At 39.2% G+C, this 24,775-nt stretch overlaps 1 protein-coding gene across 1 annotated transcript in view; it reads left to right on the top strand.

Moving 5' to 3' along the window:
• The first annotated feature begins 7,938 nt into the window (after positions 1 to 7,938).
• GLS (glutaminase) overlaps positions 7,939 to 24,775 on the top strand; it is a 55,819-nt gene continuing 38,982 nt past the window's right edge. Inside the window, exon 1 of the mRNA XM_027866007.1 lies at positions 7,939 to 8,553. Within this exon, the coding sequence (XP_027721808.1) occupies positions 8,183 to 8,553 (371 nt within the window). The 5' untranslated portion in view covers positions 7,939 to 8,182. The remainder of the gene's footprint in view (positions 8,554 to 24,775) is intronic.

Genomic DNA, 24,775 nt, shown 5'->3' with positions numbered 1-24,775 from the left:
CATGGGAAAAACGGGGAAGTTTGTCCCTGCTCCCCTCCCTTCCAGAATGTCTAATATTACCTCTCACCATTTAATGGGCCCCACTTGAGCCTTTTCTCTGAAGATAGCAGCTCATACACTGGACTTTTCCAAACCTTTTCCTGCTACCCCCTAATAGAGGAAATACTGTGTCCCATTCCTTAGGGTTATGTTCTCTAAAACCAGTGCTAATCTAGCATGGCTAATCTAGAATATTACAATTAGAAAGGACCATAGGAGTCATTTAGTTCAAACTCCCATACCCTGTAGGGAATTCCTTTTACTGCACACTTGACAGGCTATCCTCTGACCTTGCCTGGGTGACTACCTGTAGGAGTGAACTTTACTTATCAAGACAACTAATTCTATAGCTTGTTGATTAGGTACCTCTCACAGTATATATCAGACAAAATTTTGTGAAGGATGCCTTTCATATCCTCATCCAAGTCATTGATAAAAATGTTATGCAGTATAAGAAGGAAGACAGCCCTGTGGCATATCCCAGAAATCTTCTAGGATAGGTTTACTTACATATTGTCCTCAAGGAAATCATGATAGAGACTTTGTCAAATGACTTCCTGGAATGCTGTCTACAGTGTTTTCCTAATCTATCAGTATAATAACCCTATCCAAAAAATTATGAATCGTCGCCCATGTTGCTTCTTAATGGTCATGCTTCTTTAAAAAAATTACCCAATTACATGTAAAAGTTTTTTAACATTTTTTAAAAAAAGTTTTAAGTTCCAAATTCTATCCCTCCCTCTCTCCCTCATCTCCCACCTCCCTGAAATGATAAACAATCAGATATAGTTTACGCGTGTGTAATCATGTAAAACATTTCCATATTAGTCATTTTGGAAGAAAACTTGAACAAAACGAAAGAAAGTGAAAAATAGTACGCTTAGGTCTGTATTCAGATGCCATCCCTGCTTCTCTTTCTAAAAGCTCACAATCTCTTTTAGAACCTGTTTGGGAATTCTAATGGGGAGCAACATCAGTTAGCAAAGCAAACAAAGCAGAGCAACTATTCATAATAATAGCTGACATTTACGAAGCACTTTAGATCCTCACAACACTATAAGCTACACAACAAGAAGTATTATCTTTGTGAAATAGATGAAGAAATTGAGACTGACAGAAGTCAAATAACTTGCCTATGACCATTCGGGAAGTAAGTGTCAATAGTGGGATTCCAATCCCCATCCCTCCTGGCTATAAATATAACATGCTTTCCGCTATAACAGGCTGCAGAGGTCGCACCAGTGGGGAATGATCTGGATTGAGAAGTTCATGCAATAACGTCAGTAAAGATATATCTCTAATTTCTGTTTTCTTTAATAATTCCTTTTTTTCCCCCCTTTCCCTTTGGGTCAGACAGGAGAAGTCTCAAAAGACTAACTGGCAGTAAGGTAGAGGGGCCTGACATCTTCAAGCTCCACTCTAGAGTTTCCAAAATCCACTCCTGTCTCCCCCTTCTGAAGCCAAGACTTTTGCCTAGTTTTACTCTTCCTAACCTTCCATTTTCCACAGTTGCTTAGTCATTGATTTCCTCTCTAAGTTCTTTCAGTACTATAGGATGTAATTTATCTGGGCTTGGATATTTGAACTTATCTCACATAGCTAGGTACTCTCTTACTATCTTCTCACCTATCTTTGGCTTTGTTCCTTTTTAACCATGCCTGTTCTGCCCTTTTCAGGTCAAGAGTGTTTTGTGCCCACGCTACTCTTTTGTATACATCTTTGGTTATGTGTTTAAACTACATCCATTTTCATACGTACTTGTCTCCCCCATTAGAATGTCAGATCAATGTTAGTAGGGGTTGTTTCATTCTTTGAACGTGTATTCCTAGGTCCTAGCACATAGTAGGTTCTTGACAGATACCTGCCAATTGACTGATTCCTCTGCCTTCTGAGATGAAGCTGCTAACAAGGCAAGACAAAAATGTTTTAGATATGCTTTTAACAGAACAATATTTTTAGCAGATATCCAGGTAGCTGAAGTCCCTTATCGCTAGTTACTTGCCTCTGTACCAATTTAGCAATCTTCAACAGGAAAGCATCATTCACATCCTCTTTCTCTGTCAAACTAAGTCAAGAAACATTTATTCAGTATCTACTGTGTGCCAGGGACTGTGCTAAGTGCTAAGGATACAAAGAAGGCAAAAACAGGCAATGGTCTCAAGAAGCTTACCGTCCAATGAGGGAGAGAGCATTCAAACCACTATGTAAAACAAGATATAGACAGGATAAATTGGTGAAAATCTCAGATGGGATAATTTCAGGAAAAGCTTCTTATAGAAGGTGGAATTTTAGCTAGGACATAAAAGAAATCAGGGAAGCAAAGCAGAGATAAAGATGGAGGGAATTTCAGGACAGTCAGTGAAAATGCAAGGACTCAGAAACGGTCTGGAGGTCAGTGTCACTGTAGAGTACAATGGAGGGTAATGAAGCATAATAACATCACAAAGGTAGAAAGGGGTCAGGTTTGAAGAGTTTTAAATGCCAAACAAAGGTTTTCATATTTGATTCTGGAGGTAACAGGTAGTCACTGGGGTAGTAGGGAAAAAAGGGAGTGGGAATGGAGGACAGAGAACAATGTGTGAATGATGAGACAGCAGTTCAGAATCGCTGGGATGCAGTTGCATTCCCTAGGAATATGATGGCCTTAACAAGAGTCCTCTCAAGTTGTTAAGCCAGGTAACCAATGGGGGAAACTGATAGAACAGCATGTTTGTCTTTCCCTTGCAGGCAGATTTGGCAAGGTCAGGAGATGGAAGGAGGAAGCTCTGTGGAATGTGCAATCTCAGTCCCCTTCAGGCAGATGAGGAGATTGGAGACGATGGTGTCTGGTCTCTGGGCATTAGACTGAGATGGAAGAGGGATGGAAGAAAGTATACCCATTGGGGAACAAGGCAAGCAGTATGGGGTTGTTAGAGTCTGGGAACTTCCTGGCTTGTCTGGTCAGGAATTCTGTAGAATATTTTCACTAAGAGATGATTTCTGTTTTTCCATTCACAGATGCAGATTAGCGATTTATTAATTGGTAATTTATGGACTTAGAAAATAGCCTTCTAGTTGGTTTCTCTGCCTTAAATCTCTCCCTGCTCTAATCCATCAATCCACTCACAGCCAAAGTGATTTTCATAAAATGCAGGTCTGACCATGTCTTGCCTTGCCCCCCTATTCAAAAAATCCCAGTGTCTCCCTATTTTCTCCAGGATCAGATATGAAGTTCTCTGTTTGACATTTGAAGATGTTCAAAACCTGATTTCCTCCTACTTTTCCAACCTTTTTACACATTTCTCCATATAGACCATACAGTCTAGAATCTACTGGCCTTACTTTCATTTCACCTCTTGCCTCAGGCCTGGAATTTTCTCTCAACTGACCTCTGCCTCTTAGTTTCCCTGGTTTCATTCGAAACAGCTCAAATCACACCTTTTGCAGGAGGCCTTTCCTGATTGCCCAGCTGACAGTGTCTTCCTGTCTGAGATTACTTTCCATCCATTTTGTGTTTATTTTTTACTTAACCTAGTTATTTAAATCTTCTAGTGTTCTAGCACACTAGAATATGTGCTCCTTAAAGGCAGGGATCATTTGTTTTTTTGCCTTTCTTTGTATCTCCATCATTTACCATGGTGCCTGGCACATAATAAGCACTTAATGAATGCTTATTTACTGATTATCTGACAGTGCAATTGATGTTTTGGACCCAATTGCAGTGCCCAAATAACTCACTATTATAGAAAAGATTATGTCATACAAAGGGCTTTTCTCATAGGAGTCCTATGAAATATAGGTAGTGCAAATGTTATTTAACAGATGAGGAAACTGAAGCTAACAAAGGTTTATAGCAGAATAGATTTCAATCTGAAAGGAACCTTTAAGACTAACTAATCTCACACCCTTATTTTACAGATAAAGAAATAGGCCTAGAGAAGTTGTGATTTATCTAAGATCATAAGGCAGAAAGTGGTAGACTACTTACCACCCTGGTCCTCTTATTACAAATGCATCCCCATTTCCAATGCATCATGAAGTTAAATAATCTGCTGAAGGTCACTCAGTATTGTTCACGTAACTGACTGGTGCCTCTTCGACTGCAAAGAGCTGACAAGGTGGTCAGAATTTTAGTGGGATAAGCCAACAGCTGCTATTTGGACAGAAGATAGAAGCAGTGCACTTGGAATCACTGATACTAATGGGCAATGGATTAGTGCTCTCATGACTAGTACTGACACCCTAGTGTGAATCTGTGATGCATGTATACATCCTGTATGAATATATGCATGTGTATATATGTGTGTGCATTTATATTTGAGTACTGCAATGGATCTGTGTTCTCCTTGATGTGTGTTCCCTATAACAATGTAGATCATATTCAATCTATACCTGCCCATCCTGTGTGACTCTAGTCCAGGTCCTTCCATAAGTTTTCTACAAGGATTCCACCATTCTTGCTCTCTCTTGAGAGGACACTAATGGAGCACACAGGCTGTCAGTTGTCCTTCCTATTCAGAAGACCAGTTTGTCATTTTGATCATGCATTTCTTTGATGACATCTTTTATACTACAATGTGAATGTGTTTACCCTTGTTTTACCTATTTTTTTCTAATAGTTCTTCCTCCCCTTTAATTGCTTTTTAAAATTTTTAGGCAATTGGGGTTAAGTGACTTGCACAGGGTCACACAGCTAGCAAGTGTCAAGTGTTTTGGTCTGAGGTGGGATTTGAACTCAGGTCCTCCTGACTTCAGGGCCCATGCTCTATCCACTGGCCACCTAGCTGCCCCTAATTGTTTATATATAGCTGGTAACCTGGGCACTGAGCTCAGATTTGCTTAATCTAATTGTCTTCATAGCATCTTGACATCCTGAATTGTATTTTGAGATGCTTTCTAAATTATGCTTAATTATTTTTAAGGGGAAAATTAGATATGTTTTTAGAAGAGATGCTTTTGTGATCTGAGGAATAGTTTTAAACCATTTTTAACTTGTGTTTTCAAAGCAGGAATAGAAGTTTATCACATTACTTAATAAAGTTTATAGAGGGGGATTAGGCTTCAGAATAGGGATTACTTCCTTTTGTATTAGTCTGTATGTATTGTGTATGTATGTATATGTTTTCTAATTGTGGTGCTGGAGAAGACTTTTGAAAGTCCCTCAGACAATAAGGAGATCAATTCAGTCAATACTTAAAGAAATTAATTGTGACCATTCATTGGAAAGAAAATACTGAAGCTTAAATACTTTGTCCACTTAGTGAGAAGATCATACTCACTGGGGATGAGATGGGTAGATGGTGTCATGGAATACCTACAAGAGCTTGGACAGACTTCAGAAGATAGTGGAGGATAGAAGGGCCTGGCATACTATGGTCCATGGGGAAACAAAGAGTCAGACACTACTGAGTGACTGAACAACAATAAGTATTGTAGGAGAAAGTAAGTCTCAGGACTTTACCCAGAGAAAGCAGGAAACTAACCAAAAAAAAAAAAAAGGACCAGCACATATAGACTCCCTAAGAATTACTACAAAAACTACAAATGTAATTTTAAACTGTAGTTTTTATAAACTGCTGTCCAGAGGGAACATATTGTGTGTTTTTAAATTTCTATAAAATGTAAACTAATGGTATTTTTTGTTAAGGAAGAATTTTGTCATTCAGCTATATGCTGTAGAAAAGCATTATGATCTTGAAAATTTTGATATCACAGACCCTCAAATGCCTTACTTATAAATCAATCAATATTCATTAATTTTTAATATTTTATATTTAATAATACTATCAGGCACTGTGCTAATTGCTGGGGATACAAAAAGAGGCAAAAAAGTCTCTGCCCTTAAGGAGCTTACAATCTAAAGGGGGGTGGAACAACATGAAAACAAATACATACAAAGCAAGCTATATACAAGATAAACATCATTATTATGAAAATAGTTTGACCTCATGGACCTTCAGAAAGGTCTCTTTTCCCATCCCCCAGGGGTTCCACTGGACCACCCCTTACTTTGAGGAACTCTTCCAGGTGAGGAAACTCAGGTCCTTGTCTTTGGTTTAATTTACAGTTTCAGAGATTGCCTAAGACATTCCAGAGGTCAAGTGACTTACCCAGGGTTAACAGCCAGTATGTACAGTAAAGAAAAAAATTTTAAATTGTATCAATTGTATTGGCTTTTTTTTTTTTTAAAGATTAATGCGTTTTACACCTGTTAATCTTCTTAAAGTTCTGTAAACTGATCAGACATTTATTAAATACCTGCAATGTGAAAGGTATGGTGCTAGGGAGGATAAAAAAAATTTAGAAAAGATGAAGTTGTCACAGAGCTTACAGGAAGACACAAATCTAGATGACCAGCACAAACAATAATATGAGATAAATGCCTAGGCAAAATTCAATGTGAAGCATTAGAGGGAAGGTGGGATTCTCCAAGGAGGTGGCTTTTAAATGCCGGAGTGGGGGGGTAGGAGTGGAGGTGGAATGGGCAGGATGGGGAGGACTTTCAAGCATATGCAATGTGAGCAAATAACTAAAGATTATCCTATAGGTAGATGAACCAATACAGTTAGCATTTGATGGAATGAAAAAAAAAACGTGCACAGGAAGGTTCTGGCATTCCAAAGGTTGCACAAACTCTTAAGGACAACCAGATTTTCTTTACTATTAACTTAATGAAATATGTCAGGATTCTTTAGATTACTAAACCTGGTGATCTTTTATGAATTACTGTTCATGTTTCATAAATATTATTACATCTGAAAACTTGGTGCACCCATGAATTTTAAATCTATTTTAGTGGTATACATAAAAATATTCTGATTAGGAAGCATCATAAAAAAGGGATGATGGCATACAGCCAAGAGTTTAAATCAAGTGGAATTTCTAGGATTTCGAATTCACCAGAGATTTTAAGCTAAGAATGAAGAGACACGGATACAAAGTTTAGTCTAAATTGACATAGTTATTAGGAGGCTTAGGAATTTTCTCTTTAAACAATAAAGCAAATTACCTAAAACTGAAAGTATAAAAAACTACTTAAGGTTTTATTTTCAAGCTAATGAGTAACTGGTCTAAGTTGAATGGCTGCGATTAAAAATTCTTACTTTTTGAAGCATATGTTTAGACCTAAAGTAATTCCTAAAGACGAAGGGAAATGTGTTCTTTTTCCCCCCTTTTCTCTTCTCCTTTGTGGCTTAAGTCACATAACTGAAAGGATTTTATTCATTTTTTCCAAAACACTTCATATCTGGGTGGAAGCCAAACATGGAAAGTTTCAGGGGGAAAAAAAACTAAACTGAAAAACGTGCCATTTGGGAAAGGCATCATTGTCCTCTTAACGGGACTGCTCTGGCTATTTAAATGCATTTTCTAATTGCTTTATCAGATAGCTGGGGGTCCCGATGCAAGGCTGGCTGCATCCAGAACTCAATCCACCCTTATTCCAGCTGCCCTCCAGTTCTCCCGGCTCTACTGCCAAGAACTCTGGGCCCATCAGTTTCCCCCAGTTTAAGGCCCCAAAGTCAAGAACCTTCCTGCCGCCCATGCCGCTTTTCATAGTTTAGGCTGCATTCTGCAAGAATGCCTGGGTCCCCCAGTTACCGAGACTAGGGGGACCGATGTACCTCGCGTGCCTGGGGGCACGCGAGAAGGATCAGAAGCCCAGGACCCAGACCCTCCCCCTCTTCCTACGTCAGTTTAATTCCTCATCACTCCCCTCCCCCCCCCGCCTCCACCTGCCCCCCTCAAACAGCGGGCGTCGAGAGAAATTTGACTGCTCCATCCACCAATCAGAAGAGAAGTCTGTCCTGTGAACCAATAAGAATGGGCGTGGCGGGCGGGCCGTCTCGGCTTCTCGCCTCTGGGTGGGCGAGAGCGGAACGTCTCGGCCCGTCCCCTCTGCTCGGGGCCTCAGTGTAGAGAACCCTCGGCGGCCGGAGGAGCAGCAGCAGCAGCCGCAGCCGTCACCTAGGCTAGGATCCCCGCCACGCAGCCTCCTTCCTCCCATTCTCCACCCTTGCTCCGCAGCCCATAAGGCCTCCGTCACTCCCGCGGCCCGAGAGCCTTCCTGAGGAACCGCTGACCCGGCGCATCCTTCTAGTCGGTGCCGAGAGCAGCCCCGGGTGGGGGTGGTTAGTGCGGGGGTGAGCGAAGCTTAGCGGCCGGCATGATGCGGCTCCGAGGCTCCGCGATGCTGCGGGAGCTGCTGCTGCTGCATCCGCCCGCCGCCGGGGCAGCTCTGAGACGGGGACAGCCCCTCACCACCTTGTGCCGGCGCCCCCGAGTCGGGGGCCGGGCTGCCGCCGCGGCCCGAGAGCTGTTCCCCTGGCGGGGTGGAGGCGCCAGCCGGCCCTTGGCGCCCCTGGCACGGGGGCTGTCGAGCTCCCATTCGGAAATCCTTCAGGAGCTGGGCAAGGGGGGCGCCCAGCCCCAGGCGGCGCAGATGCAGCCGCCTTCGTCGACCCCCCCTAAGGACGGCTCCGGCGAGGCCAACGCCTATGGCAACAGCGAGGGGAAGGAGCCGGCAGGGGGAGAAAAGTGAGTCGCTTCCTCTAGCCCGGCGGAGGAGAAGGAGGCCTTTCCCTCCTCCTGGACTTAGGCTGGGGAGTGGCCGGGGCTGGGATGGAGCTCCAGGCTTCGAGGAGGGGAGGGAGGAAGGGGGAGGGGGGAAGATGCCGGCTCCGCTGGCTCTGCTCTGCGTTAAGTGCGCCATGTGATTAGGCCTGCCCCACCCGCCACTCCGCAGGCCTCGAAGCGGCTTGTGCTCCCTCCTCTCCCCTCTTCCTCCTCCGCGGGAGATGCTCGCGGCGCCCCCCCTCCGGGCCCTGGTCCCCCAGGTGCAGGTGGGGGGGACGCCGGTGGCGGGGGCCGCGCTGACCGCGTGCCGAGCACGGGTCTGCCCCCGCCCCCATCACGGTGCGTCCAGCTACCCGACAGGATGATCCCCACGTGAACCTCCTCCGGTGCTGGGGGGAGGGGGGGCGAAGGAATGGTGGTGAAGCCTCGCAGCCCGTATTTTCCCGATTTGTCACACCTTTTAAAGAGGTCATCTCCCTCCATTTCCTCCCTCTTTCCCTCTCCTTCTCTCTTTTTGTCCCTCTTCCCTTTCTCTTTCTAATCCTCTCCTATTCCTTTTCCCTCTCCTTTTTCTCTCACTCTCTCTCCCTTTTTGTCTCTGTCTCCTTCCCCTTCTCTGTCTTCTCCTTCCCCTTTTGCCTCCTCCCTCTCCTCTTTTCTCTTTCCCTTTCCCCCTCTCCATCTCTACTTTTTCCTCTCCTCCTCCGTTTTCGTGTCTCCTCCTCCCTCTCCTTCTATATCTCCTCTTCTCCATTCCCTATCTCCTTCTTCCCTCCGCCTTTCCCCCTCTTTCCCTGTCTCCTCCCCACCTTTACCTGTGTCCTTCCCCCCTCCCCTTTCCTGTCTCCTCCCTCCTCTTCTCTGTCTCTTCCCTCCCCTTCTCTTTCTCCTCTGTCTTTCTATCCTTCCCTTGGACCTTGTCACCACATTCCTTTGGAAACCTTGTTTCAAAGTAATAGTGGAATCTGAGGAGTGTCCTTTACTTAGGTGCAGAAGCACTAGGAAACCAGATTATGAAGAAAACGCCCCTGTGGAGGATGGCATAAGTTCCTTCCTCCCATTCACAAGCTGCCTTGGCCTGTCCCTTTTGTATTCTTTAATACACTCTGAAGAAACAGCAAGAGAGGCAAACTAAAATATTAAAGAAAAGTTAATAGTGATAATTTCTCAGGAATATCCTTTACTGCTATGCAGAACCATTAGGGGCATGTGAAAAGGAAACCAAATTTTGAGGAAGAGAGTCTTGTAGACCAGAGAATGGCATATACACCAAACACTCCCACCCGAAAGCAGTTTTGGATAGTCCCTGATGTATTCTGTGGGATGTGTTCGTATCTCTAAAGAGCAGTCAAGAGAGCCAAACTGAAATAGGACAAAACTGGTTAACTTGATGAAAAGAAATATTCACTTAAGCTGTATGTTAATAATAGTCAAGATGTTTTTTTAAAATTAGAAATGTGTTCAATCTAGTTGGTCATGCTTTCTTCACTTATTTCAACAAGCATTTTGTTAGAGGTATGAATTTTGCATATTAAATACGTGAAACCTAATAAGCCTTGTAAAAAATCTAAATGGACAAAATGTAAAATGGATTCTAAACTGACATTCTGAATGAGAGATTCTCCTTTGTACTCTCCTCTGGCTTTTGCCTGAGTATGTGATCTCTCCTACTCTCCTATTTTGGCTCTTCTTACCATCTTCCTCAATAGAGTAGTGCTACAGAGAGAGTTGACTTTTACTGTAGTAGCTTGTTTGCTGCTGTGGTAGGTAAAGTGTAACTCTTTTTTTTTTTTTCCTCTTTTTTTTTTTTTAAGGCAGTTGGGGTTAAGTGATTTGCCCAGGGTCACACAGCTAGTAAGTGTCAAGTGTTTGGTCTGAGGCCGGATTTGAACTCTGGTCCTCCTGACTTCAGGGCCGGTACTCTATCCACTGCGCCACCTAGCTGCCCCTAAAGTTGTAATTCTTGAAATCTTCCCAAATGGTTCGTTGACTTGTGCATGTTTTTATTACCCTTCTGTAATTGTTTTCTCAGAATGGAAAACATTGCAGCTTTTTTTTTTATTTTTGTAAAAGCTGTACAATTCTACACTTTTTTTTTCTACCAGTCTCAGGGTTAGGGGGGTGTGTGTGTGTGTGCACACGTACATGTGTGCACAAAACCAGAAGTTTTATTGTAATAGCACGTTTACTTCCTATAATTGAGCTATGCCATTTTATGAGTTAGGCAATTTACTCTTTTTGAGGCAATCCATCAAGAACTATGCTGACTGAAGAAAGTATTTACATTTTTTCCCTATGAATGACCTCAAGATAAAATGCAACAGCTTTTCAGTATTTGATAGTAGTGTTCAAAAAAAGCCACATGATGGGGATGTTAATACACAAACTTAGATGCAGTCTCTGTTTAATTGTCTTTTTTTCTTCTTTTTCTCTAAACTATACATAAGTGCACACATCATACACATACACACACCCTATCCTTATGTGTATTTATTTAATAGGAATTAAATCATCAATCTAATGTGTAAGTTAAATTTTGTGATCCTATCCCCCAGATCTTTTTTACTTTGGTGATTCTTTGTTGATAGTACTTTTTCTTCCTTCTGCACCCCTTACCTGCACCCCTTTTCCACCTTACCTTTCATTGGGGAGGAAAAAGGGTTCCTTACCTTGCATAGGAAGGATCCATAATGGAGGTCTTTGACTTGAATTTGTGAAAAATGGTTAGAAATTTAGTGTTTTCTGTTTCAAATACATTCAATCTATGCTAATCTTTATTAAAAAGACATTTTAACCTCAGTTTCTGATGGACGAGTGCATTTATAAATTAGAATGTGCTTTGTTGTTAAATAACCATCCTTTTTATTGATAATGGGTCTAAGAATAGTTACCATTAGTTCTATAGATCCAAGAGTAGAACTTGAAAAATGCACATTACTAAAGCCAAGAGTTCAAGATCAGGTATCCACAACATAAATGGAAATAAAAAGAAACATTTGATACTTTGTTCAAAATAAGCTGAAGTTCTTTCTAGAATTACAGTTTTGCTGAGTAAGACAGCTTCACAAAGCTCTGCTGCAGTATCTGTGAGGAAAAGAAGCCAGAATGTATTCATTAGCTAGAAGCAGATGAAGAGAAGATAGCCAAACTTGTGACTGAAAAGGACAGATTACTTTCTATCTAGTCCTAAAACATTTATCATCTCAGCCAGAGAAGGTAGAATTAATACTTTGTTATTACAGAGTAAACTTGAAAAAAAAATCAAAGTCTTGGGGCCTATTAACATTCTTGCCATATTACAGAATCAGTTTTTGTCTTAAAAAATGGATCCCATCTTCTCTTTAAGTTATATGTTACCCAGAAGCTTCTCTATGCCTGGAATTCGTAATAAAAGCTCCAAATTTATCTCTGGCTATTTTTGAATGCACTGGTTTTTTTTTTTTCCTTTTTTCATTGACAGCCCTTTTATTCTGAACTTAAGTACCAGACATTTGCTTTTAAACTCTGGTACCTTGAATAACTTAAAGATAGATTTAAAAAAAAATTTTTTTTTTAAGGAGCCTGTAAGGCACAAAGTCAAGTGAACAAGCACATGGAAATGGAGAATTCATGAACTCATAGGATTTTAGAAATGGAAGGGTACCCTAGAGATACATCTAGTCCAGCCTCTTCTTTTATAGATAAGAAACTGAGATCCATCAGATGTGACTTGTCTGAGATCACTGTGTATAGTAAGTAGCAGAGCCGAGGCTGGGACTCAGACCATTTAGTTCCATTCCAGTGCTGCACTTCATGTGATCATGATAAACTGTCTGGTTCCTGATTGTTGCTTTTGTCGTACCATTTATCATCTCAGCTTCACTAGGGCAGACAGTTGTGTTTTCTGCATTTATTTCTTCCACTGTGCCTAGCAAAATATTTTTTCACACTGAGCACTTAACTCCCTAATGAATGCTTTGCTTCTACGTTATGAGCCCTCTTTAGATTTTTTTTTAAATAATCATTTACATTTTGAAATATTTAAGTAGAAGGTATTACAGGTCGTTGGTATTGTGAAAAGACTGCTTTGTGTTGGCAAGGGGCCTGAGCTCAAATCCTGGCTCTGCTACTTTGTCCTTGTTTAGTCTTGGGCAGGTTACTTCTCTGGGCCTCAGTTTCTTCATCTGTAATGTTAGAGGATTGCACTAAATGACTAAGATCCCTTCAAGTTCTACATTTATGAGCCTTTGAATTACTGCAATATGCTACAAGTAGGGCTGACCTTGAAAATGACTCACACTATTCAACTATTTTTTTGCAGTGCAAAAAAAATAGTCATGCATCATATGCTTTCTTTCATGGTACACTCAGTAATTGTATGGTTTTAAGTTGAATCATTCCTTGCTTTGCACTGACTACCGATTTTGATTCGGATATCAGATCAAGGTGGTAACCATTGCACAGATTTAATATTTGATTACTTTAGAGATGACCTCTTTCCCTAAGAATTATCACCATAGTAAAGACTGGCTAGGAGACTCCTGATGTTTCTGAAATCTTACCCCTGGGGTAAAGAACCTCAGGAGAAATAATTCCACATTTATAATTCCCTATTTCATGAGTGTCCTTGCCCTTAAAAGTTGTATCTTTAAAAGGTTTACTCAATTGGTTAGAGCATAATATTGCTAGCAAGATCCAAGATAACAAGTTTAGTCTTCAAGAATTTAGTTGGCTTGAAACAGAAAGTTTGCATCATCACAGACTACCATATATGCTAGATAAACATCTTACAAATGTGTGTCCTTGGTGTCATTTGAAAGAACCAATATGAAAATGTGAATGTTTGAAACTTGAAAAAAAAAAGCATAATAGCTCTTCTATGCAAAGAACTATCAGTCTGGTTCATTATCATATGCTGTAGCTAACACAGCATACGTTTTTAAGTTACCAGTTTTGATCTCTTTTCATTAGATTCTTCATTTTTACTTATTCTGTAGCAATTTTTTTTAAAGGGGGCTATACTCTTACATAAAAATAAAATTGAGGACTTACTTCAGTGTTTCAGAGACCCATGGTTTCATAGGTGTGGGCCACCAATTATCTTTTCAACCTGTATGACTATTGATGGCCTTTGAGATTTGTTGTGGCCAAAAAGTTTATCCCTCCCAGTGTGACTGAGCCTCCCTGAACTTTTAGCAAGTCTGTCCTTGTACAATAAGTAGGGTGTAGCCAGTCATAGGCCACTGCTTGGAGTCTTACCAGCTTAGGGGGAAAGACCTGCTAGGAACTTCTGCGTTGCTAGCGTAGCTATCAGGAACCTGGGGTCATCTTACGAGGCAGCATTAGGGATATAATTTATTAGTAGTCTATAACATATGCACAAAATATGGAAAACTAGTGATTTTCATGTTAATTATGCCATATTCTATTTTAGATTTTTTTTTCTCTTGGAGTATTTTTTCCCCTCTAAGTACACTTAGATACAAATGTATATATGAGGTATCTGTGCACTTTTAAAATCCGTTGAATTACAATCAGTGAATATATTTTTAGCCTTGAAAAGTAAAGATGAGATAACTTTAGAAGTTGACCTGTGTCCTGTTATGCTTGTAGAAAAGCAGAATATTAATGCATAGCTAGTTGATGTCACAGTTATTTCAAAACCAGTCTTAAAATGACTCCTAAAATTACTTGCCATTTACTTGATAGCAGCATGCAGTTGAATAAGGCAAGACTGGTCTGATTTTAGCCATACCCAGAAAAATTATTATGGAGTGGTACTTCATAGTACTACTGCATTCTGGTGGTCTGGTGGTGATTGTGGGAGTGAGCTACTACATCACTGGTGGTAGTGTTGACCTTAGGCTGTTGGCCTACTCTGAAGTCTGCTGAAGCCTAGTTACTTCATTTGAAACCCTTTCTGGTTTCATCCCCTGAGCTTGCTATAAAACTTGAAAGCAAAAAGGACACGTTGAGGATTGGTCTTCTAGAGGTCCTAAGAACTGTGTTTATTAAATCCTAAATATTTGTCTTGGAATTGTGGGTGTAAGTGTTTTTTGGCTTTAGGTGATATAAAGGACTATGACAGCCTCTATATGTATGTTCAAGTCTTGGTAAAGGGTCCCTGGCAAAGACCTTTTTTAGATTTAGGTTTTTTCCTGTGGATCACAACAGAAAAGTGACCATCTTATATTTACATACCATCAAGGTTGGAGGAAGAATATTTAGTGGCCTATAAAAATGACTGTTCTAGAAGGTGTTTAACTTCATAAAGGGTGTACGTAGTATATATTCTTCAAATACTCCAGGCAGAAATGTTTTTAGGTAGCTTATACATTTGTGGATTTTGTAGTTCTAGTAAGTTAAAATAGGAAGTCGAGTAGGGAGAAAACATAAATCTTTAAGATACTGGGAATTATGTTGCAAATTGAAATTAAGTAATGTTTCCAAATGTTAACTATCTTTCCATGTTACTACAATTTAGTAAATATTAAATTAGGTTCATAGTAATGAGATAGAGTTGATAAGTGCAAATAATTTAATATTTGGACACTGAAGTTCGTGTTTTTTGAATCCTTCAATAGAGACCCACTAATTTTGGTGGCTAAACTTAATTTGATATTTCTAAATGTTTGATGTAACCTAACTCAGGTTTCAAGATAGCTTGAAAATTTAATGTTTTGTATTTTCTCTTGCTTCTGATAAATGAGAAAATAGTTACTGTTATTTGATGACATTAGTTTAACAGTGACTTCATTTTAAGGATATTTCTTAAATACATTCTCCATAAAGGTTCTTCACCTGTTTACAGGAAGAACTGCCTACCTCAAAACTAGCTAACTCAGGAAAGGATTATCAAATAGAATTTTTATTATATTTATTATTTATTATGCTGTAGTGTGCTTGCTTAAAAAAAATGCTACTTTTATGCCATGGAAATAAGCATGAATTTGCTGACTATTTTCGTAGTCAACTTTCACTTGTTTTGAGCTCCATTTGAAAGAGATTTAATTGAAGATTTTTACAAGGAGATTGCCAGCTAGAGTGAAGAAAATCATAGAAACAGAAAATGAAATTCCTGTAGTTAATTTTTTTAATGGTTCAGGAGCACTAAATTTTTATGAAGCTGTATAATTGCCTATGATTTCTGGATTATACTAATTCAACTCTTGACTGATTTGCAGATATATGAAATACTTAAGACACAGCAGATATAACTGATAGAATAAAAAATTTAAGTAGTATTGCCAAGACAAAAGACTAATTATTGGTAAGTCTTCAGGTGGGAGTCCAACAGTTAATATAGGGTAATGGAACTGTTGGAAAAATTTTGTCATGGGATTCAGTGCTGTTTGTCGTTTAAATTAATTGTGCATGACCAAAAACAGCATTTAGGTAATTTTATGAACCTGTAAAATTTAAAAATAAATTTTAAGGCAGTTTGCCATGCTTTGACTACCTATCAAGGACTATTCAATAGAGATTATTTGATAAGTAATGTTCATTACCATTTGCTGATGTGTAAAGAAGCAGTTATATTTTAAAATGAAAGCATCCGTTTTAAACCAACTGATAATGTATGCTAAGTTAAAATTATGGTTTTCAAGGTTGGATATGTTTGCAGTCTGCTTATTTTTAATATAGACATAAAATAGATTTTTTTAAAAATGAATTTATTTTTAGTTCTCAACATTCACTTCCATAAGCTTTTGAGTTTTAAATTTTCTCCACCTCCTTCACCAAGGTGGCATGCAGTCTGATATAGTCTCTACATATACATTCTTATTAAACATATTTTCACATCAGTCATGTTGTAAAGAAGAATTAAAACCAATAGGGGGGACCACGAAAAAAGAAGAAACAAAACAGAAGGAAAAAAAAAGAGCAAATAGTGTGCTTCCATCTGCATTCAGACTCCATAGTTCTTTCTTTGGATATGGATAGGATTTTCTATCATGAGACTTTTGGAGATATCTTAGATCTTTGCATTGCTGAGAAGAGCTAAGTCCATCAAAGTTAGTCATCACACAACGTGGCTGTTACTGTGTACAGTGTTCTCCTGATTCTGCTCACTTCACTCACCATCAGTTCATATAAGTCTTTCCAGGTTTTTCTAAAGTCTGCCTGCTCATCACTTATAGCACAGTAGTATTCCATCACATTCATATACCACAACTTGCTCAGCCATTCCCCAATTGATGGTCATCCTCTCAATTTCCAATTCTTTGCCACCACAGAAAGAGCTGCTATAAATATTTTTGTACATGTGGGTCCTTTTCCCATTTGTATGAACTCTTTGGGATACAGCCCTGGAATGGTATTGTTGAGTCAGAGGTTATACACATTTTTATAGCCCTTTGAGCATAGTTCTAAATTGCTCTCCAGAATGTTTACATCAGTTCACAACTCCACCAGCAATGTATTAATATTCCAATTTTCCCACATTTTCTCCAGCATTTATTATTTTCCTGTTTTGTCATGTTAGCCAATCTGATAGGTGTGAAGTGGTACCTCAGAGTTGTTTTGATTTGCATTTCTCTAATCAATAATGATTTAAAGCATTTCATAAAATAGATTCTTTAAATGACTACCTTGAAAAGCTACCAGCCTAGTTCCTGAGAAGTAAATAAATCTGAGGGAAGGTAGCTTTCTTATTACCTCCCAAAAGTACTAAATTAGGGATTGTATCAATAATTTCCATGAAATGATTGGGAGTGAGATTGTCCAAATTTTGCAGGTAGCTGAAACTTAACTCATTTAGGTACCAAAGCGTTTGATTTAATAATTTTTCATGCAAGTTACTTTAAAATGTACCAAACATCTTGCGTTTTTTAAATGTAGTATAGCAAATATATTTAACCTTTTGTTGTCTATGCAGGGACACTAATTATGAAGAGGAGTGATTTATTTGTGGTGGCAAGGAATAAAAAAAGGAATACAGGGATTTGGAGTCAGGTGACTTGGATTAAAATCAAGGTATGACCTTGACCAAGTCACTTATCTGCTGGAACCTTCAGTTTTCTCATCTGCAAAATGATATTGCTTGCACTAGAGCACCTTAATCCTTTTTGCATTGTAATAACAGCAGCATGCATTTATATAGTGCTTTAAGGTTTGCAAAGTGCTTTACAAACATGGTCACATTTTATTTTCATGACAACCCTGCCATGGAAGTAGGTGCTATTATTATCATCCCCATTTTACAGATGAGGAAACTGAGGCAGACAGGTTAAATGGTATGTCCTGGGTCACACACACAGCAAATGTCCAAGAAGGGATTTCAACTCAGATCTTCCCGACTGCAGGTCCAGTGCTCCATCCACTAGGCCACCTAACTGTCATATGGACCTTTTTGGCAATCTAAAGCCTATTGACCCCTTTACAAAAATATATGTATTTAAACATATAAAATAAAAGGCATTGCCATGGGGAAGCTGAGGCTGGCGTATTGCTTGAACTTGGGAATTCCAAGTTACATTAGGTCTAAATCCATTGAGGTGCCTGCACTAAGTCTGACACCAGTATTGGGTCTCCCTGGGAGTGGAAGATCACCAGCCTGCCTAAGGAGAATCAGACTGCCCACGTCTGAAACAGAGTCAGAGATGCTAATCAGTAGTACGATTGGCCATTTTATAAGTGGTGCTACGCTTCAAGACAGGGTGAGATAAGGAAACCAAGTCTCAAAAACAAATTAAAAAACTCAATTTAGGACTGTATAGGAGATCAATTATATGAAGTACAATTATCTTAAAAAAATAATTTCACAGTCCTCAGATTAAAAACCACTGAGTAGTGGTCTCTTCTAGCTCTAAATTCCATGCTATGTTTGCCCCTCATTAAATGACCTCAGGCTACTGTGTTTTTTCATGACCTTAGTTTGTTTTCTTTTTCCCTCGCTGCTACTTTTTGTTGCTGACAGCATACATATTTTTAATATTGACCTTTTGTCTTTTCAGTCCATAATCTGTTGTGGGTTGGGAAGACCAGTAAGTAGTACTATTAGAATTATCTAAAGTAAGCACCTGAAGACTCATGTTAATAAAAAACAGGAACATTAGTGCATACACTTTGTGGTATCTGTATTTAGCTGCTTTAGAATCAATCCTAGAGCTATAGAAATTTACGACTCTTAGGGACTTGGGAAATCATCCTTTCCAACATTCTTATTTATGTATTCCTAGAAATGTTGGATTGTTGAAATTGTTGGACTAGTGATCTGATAAGTGAAAGTTTTGTTATTTATCTTTTACACGATCTGTGATTTCATTAGTGTGAACAGTCTTACCACCACTGATGCAGACTCAATAGCTGTGTCCATAAAGCAGTCCTTTTGATGATGGGCCATCACTGAGTTGGTCCTCAGAAGCCATGCATCCAGATAAAGTCTTTTGCCAAGGCTTGTAATTAAAGCTTTTCTAGCTTTCTGTAAATCTTGATGAAGTTGGCACTTTGCTGTTACATGGACTTCAAAAAATCCAGAATCATTCTCATGCTAAGATGAGACGTTAGAATAGGACTTAGGTAGAGGACTTCAAATATAAAATTTTGGATCTGGGAAGGTGCCTTACAGATAAGCCAGTTTAAGTCCCTAATTTTATACGAAACTGCCAATAGCCTGATACCATTTAGTACTAATCTATTTCTTTCATGTACTTGCTAATAAAATTGAATTAAAGCTACATGGAATTTTATTTTAGTTTTTATTTCATTTATTTATTTATTTATTTTATTTTGTTTTGTTTTTGCTAGGCAATGGGGTTAAGTGACTTGCCCAAGGTCACACAGCTAGTAAGTATCAAGTGTCTGGTCTTGAGGCTAGATTTGAACTCAGGTCCTCCTGACTCCAGGGCCGGTGCTGTATCCACTGCGCCACCTAGCTGCCCCTGGAATTTTATTTTTAATTGCAGTCTTTTGTTAATGGAAAATTTTAAAAAATGACTAATTTGAAAACTGTCTTAAAATTTTTGTTTTCAAGCAAATGTTCCTAAAATGACATATCTATGGCATTTTATCTGTGTTTAGAGACGTGTGTCTATGTATACGCACATACACATATACATATATGTGTATATAAACGTTATATAATAGAATTTAAATTCTAAATTATCTAGCTAAGGCTAAGATTCAACCATTATCAGCAAATAGGTTATGTCTGTGTTGCTAATTATTTCAGTTCCCATTTTATTAATTTATTTAACTGAGGCCTCGGAGTCTTAGCAGCTGAAAAGAGGTTTGTTTTGGTTTTGTTTTACCAGTAATTATCCTTGTTAACAAAAAGTTGGGGACATAAGCAGTATTTATCACAGTGTTAAACTAAATAAATTTCTTTTGTTTTAACATCTCAGATGTGGACAACAGGTAATCCATCAGATTGAGAGCAGAAGTGCAAACATACTAATCTAAAATTTGAGTTTATGTCCCTTGGCTATGATGCATATCATATATGCACCAATAAACAATGAAAAAAGAACAAAAATAGTTCTAAAAAAATTATGACATTTAACTTACAAAAGATTATGACATTTATTATCAATATGTAGACTCTCAGAATTGGGGGAAAAAAGACCCTGGAGGCTACCTAATCTATATTCTGTACCTAACAGGAATCCTTCTATAAAATACCTACTTCCCAGACTTGTTGTGAGGATCAAATGAGATAATAATTGTGAAGTGCATAGCACAGTGCCTGGTAAGTAGTAAGCACTATATTGATGATAGTAATCAGTAGTAGTAGTAGTAGGCCTCCCTGCCTCAAATATTTCCCTATTATCTTCCACTCAGCTATCAAAACGATCTTCCTAAAGTACAGGCCTGAGCATGTCCTTATTCAGTCAACTCCAGTGGCTACCTATTATGCTCAGATACAAAATCTTAAGTCTTTTCAAGCCCTTCATAGTCTGACTTTTCCCTTACTTTGCAGTCTTCTCATGCTTCTCAGTCCATTCTACATACTTTAGAACTCAGTGACACTCTGTTCTTTGCTGTTTCTTGAACAAGACACTCCATCTCCTGACTCCTTGTATTTTCACAGGCTGTCCCCCATGCCTGGAATTTTCTTCCTCCTCATCTTTTTTACCTTCTGGCTTTCCTTGAAGTCTTAGCTATAAAGTTCCATCTTCTGACAGAAGTCTTTCCAAGTGTCCTTTAATGCTGAGACACTGATCAATAACCAGTTAGAATCAACAGATGCAGTAGGTTTTGTGGATAGAGTCTGTTCTTTAGGGAGTTGAAGCTCTCCATTAGACTGATTTATCCCAAATTAGAGACAAGCTGTTAATACTGTATTTAAATTTAGAAGATCCAACTCCAGTTAAAAAAAAAAAAGCCTTTTTTTCCTTGCTGCTTGGATTGGCAGGATATAAGGTCCTCCTGGATCCAGAGTATGATTGTTTCTGTAAACTCATGGACTGTTAGAAGGAGATAGAGGCTCCTAAGTTCATCTTACCAATGAGATAAACTAGAATAGTTTCAGGGACAGCGGGAGGTAGGGGGATATGGCATCTTTGCGTCGGTGGACTTGAAAAGCCAGGCCACAAAACAGAGCAACTAAGATCTATTGCCTCTTTCCCCTTCTCTCAGAAAAAGGATAACAGGGAGAATTCTCCTTAGAATATGTTATGGTCATTTTTTATGGGAAAGTTCAGCTTCTCAGGCGAGACAGTTCCCATTAGAAATAAAGAGCACTATTGTGAGAGTTGAGAGACCTGGAATTTGCCTACTACCAACTTACTGTGTGACTTTTGGACAAGTCACTTCACTTGTTTGGCCATTATACTTTATCTCTAAGGCCTCTATAATTTTCTAAGACCGAGTTTAAATAGGGATGCCATATAGGCACATGATTTATAGTAGAATTCATAATAAAGTGATACATCATTTTTCAATATCATAAACTGCATCAAGATATTAAAGGTTCTAAAGAACATTTTAGTTCACTTATTGGACCGAGCTAAAATCTGATATTCTTCCTTTAATGTGGGGCACTGTCACAAATGTTGGAAGTTTTAATCTAAAGATGGAGCTGCTCTAAGTAAGCCATGTGTGAATAAATAAATGGATAAAAAAGCAGCTTTTAGGCTCTTAAAAGGGACTAGACACTTGGCCTAGAGATACAAAGACAAAAAACAAGATAGTCCCAGCTTTCAGTGAGTTTAAATTTTAATCAGAGAGTAGTGGCCAGGGAGGATTGTTCTGGACTAGGCAGTCACTGGGATGGTGAGTAACGTAGGGCAATTGATTGATGTTTCTTTTTTGTTGTATTAATTTGATGGCTGTTGTCAAGGTAAGAGATGGAAGGGCTGGGGATTGGGAACTGGAGGAAAGGAGGGGTGTGTAGGTGGAAACATATATAGCAACATGGCTTGAAAGATGATCAGAGTGCATTGTGGTGGGTCTGGAGAATCCTAATTAAAGGGACAGTTGGTTTTGTTGAACAGCCCATTTATAGAATATGCGTGTAACTGCAACTGTTACCTCCTCTCCCGTTTGCAGTTTTGTCTTTATAGTCCCAATGCCTAGTTACATACTGGGCACTTAATACTTGTTGCTGCTATTGTCTATGCATAATATTAATTCAACAAGTATTGTAATATCTTCTGTATACTCTTCCCTAATTTTGATTCTTTATCCCACTCACTTAAGAGTGGTTGTCTCAATCATTAGCTTCTCTCCTAAGGCCTTCCTTGGCACCTTTTCCAACCCAGCCCTGAATGTTAGATATACCTCAAAAGGTATACTTCAAGTATATCAGAACCCTTTTGTCTTTTTTCTGTACTCTCTCACTTAGTTACCTCATCACCTCCTATGGGTTTAATAATCCTCTGTGTAGTTCCCAGATTTGTAAGTCTAGTTTTGGTATTTTCCTTATGATCTAATCTCACCACACCAATTGCCTATTGGACATTTGAAAACAGAACTCATTATCTTCTTTCCCTTCTCTCCAACCTATCCCTTTGCCTAGCAAAACGCATTATCTTTTCCCCAAAACCTACCCCTCTTCTGAATGTTCCTGTTTTCTGTCAAGTACATCACTAGCCTCTCATCTAGGTTTATAACTTTAGTGTCATCCTTTATTTCTTACTCACCCCAAATATCTTGCCAAATCTAATGCTTTTTTTTTTTTTTTTTGGTGAGGCAATTGGGGTTAAGTGACTTGCCCAGGGTCACACAGCTAGTGATTGTTATGTGTCTGAGGTCACATTTGAACTTGGGTTCTCCTGACTTCAGGGCCTGTGCTCTATCAACTGTGCCACCTAGCTGCCCCCCAATGCTTTCTTCATCCACACCTTTTCTCACATGTATATCCTCTTCTATACATTTACAATACGAGTCAAGTTCAGGTCCTGGACTCTTTCAGTAGCCTTCTAATTGTTCTTCCTGTCTCAAATCTCTCTCCACTCTAATCTGCCCTTCACAGAATCAACAGTGATTTTTCTAAAGCTCAGGTCTGACCATGTCACTCTCTTCCCCCCTCTCCCACCATGTCACTCTTTCCCCTCATTCCCTCCCACTCAGTCAACTCCATTGGGTTCCCTATTACCTACAACATCTAATTTAAACTATTGTATTTAGTATTTAAAGCTTTTCACAACCTGGCCCCATCCTGCCTTTCCAGCTTTATTACATAATATTCCTCTCCACATACCCTACAGTCCAGCCAAATTGGCCTTCTTGCTGTTTCTCACATATGACTCCATTGCCTGTGTACAGATTGTTTCTCATGCCCAGAATTCATTCTGTTTTCACCTCTATTTCTTGGAATCCCTGGTTTCATTAATGAGTCAGCTCAAGTACCACCTTCTACAGGAGGCCTTTCCTGATTCTGCCTCTGGTTAGTGCCTTTTTTTTTACCCCCCCCCCCCCCCCCCCGCCAACTCTATGCCTCCAGGGTTCCTTATGTGGGGTCCTCTGTACTGTATTTAGCAATTTATGTTCATTCTATCTCCCCCTTTAGAATGTAAGCTCTTTAAGAGTAAGTACGTTTCACTTGGCACATTGTGAAATGGTTAATAAATATAAGTTGTTTGACCATAATGTTAAGAATTAAAGTATAAGATGGGCCATGCTCTATACAAACTTATACTCTAACTGAAGAGTGATGTTGGTTCTTGAATTGATGTGACCGATGTATTTACTCTGTGGCCAACCCTGTGATGATGAGGCTGTCCTCACTTAGTTAAGTTGGCCCTGTGCTCCATTGTCAGACTCGCACTGTAGTTAAATCTGCCAGAACAGTTTTCCATTGTTCGATAGGCTTCATGATCCCAGGGCCACCTTTTCACCATAATGAAGTTTTGAAATAGGATTTTAAAATGTGGCCAGTAATATTGAGGCTGCGTGATGATAAAAAATTGTCCATGCTATAGTTTATTCTCACCAGCCAGGCTTTTCATGATGGGCCTTTCCACATTTGACTAGGGAATGCCTTGGCTAAAAGATACAGTTTTTGACCTGGCTTTTTTTCCAAGTGATTCCAGCTTGGGAGACTGCCAGAATTTCTATCTCCACTGACAAGGCCTTTGAGAACCCTGGGTCACATCTACATCAAGATGAAGTATATCAGAAAGAAGTGACTTCTGAAGGTAAGGTAGTTGGTTTTGGAGCTTACTTTTGTCTGATGACACCCATTTCAGGTTTCTTTCAACTCTGTCACACTGCAAGAATAGGTGGCTATAACCTTCCTGAGAGCGGAGGTTGTATGTACCCTAGTGTTATTGTTGTATCTCCCTTACCACCTAGTACAGGTCTTTGTATGTATTAATTTCTTAATAAAGATTTGTTGAATATTGATTCTGTCATTTCTAGTCAACAAGCCTCTCCAAAAGCTGCCTGTCCTTTCAAGCCCCAATTTAAGTTGCACTTCCTCCATGAAGTGCTTTTTTGGTTACTTCTTCGCAAATTGACCTCTTCCCTTCTGTAAGTCTAAAATCTATTACCAGCAGTACCAGTTATTCAGTTCCTTATTGTGTTCATTTTAGTCATTTGCTTTATAGTTCTTTGTTATCTCTTGATTTGGGCCTTCCTTGACTAGAAATTACTTAATATCTACTTGTATTTTGTATGTATTTTGTAATTACTTAAAGCTATACATGAGGTTTCTCTCCAACAGAATATAAACTCCTTACATTCAGTTATTGTTATTTATTCCAAGGTGTCTTTGTGTGTGTGTGTGTGTGTGTGTGTGTGTGTGTGTGTGTGTGTGTGT

The sequence above is a fragment of the Vombatus ursinus genome, unplaced genomic scaffold (assembly GCF_900497805.2).
Source record: "Vombatus ursinus unplaced genomic scaffold, bare-nosed wombat genome assembly UNPS02014779.1, whole genome shotgun sequence".
Lineage (NCBI taxonomy): Eukaryota > Metazoa > Chordata > Mammalia > Diprotodontia > Vombatidae > Vombatus > Vombatus ursinus.
This window is presented reverse-complemented; position numbering and strand designations above follow the sequence as displayed.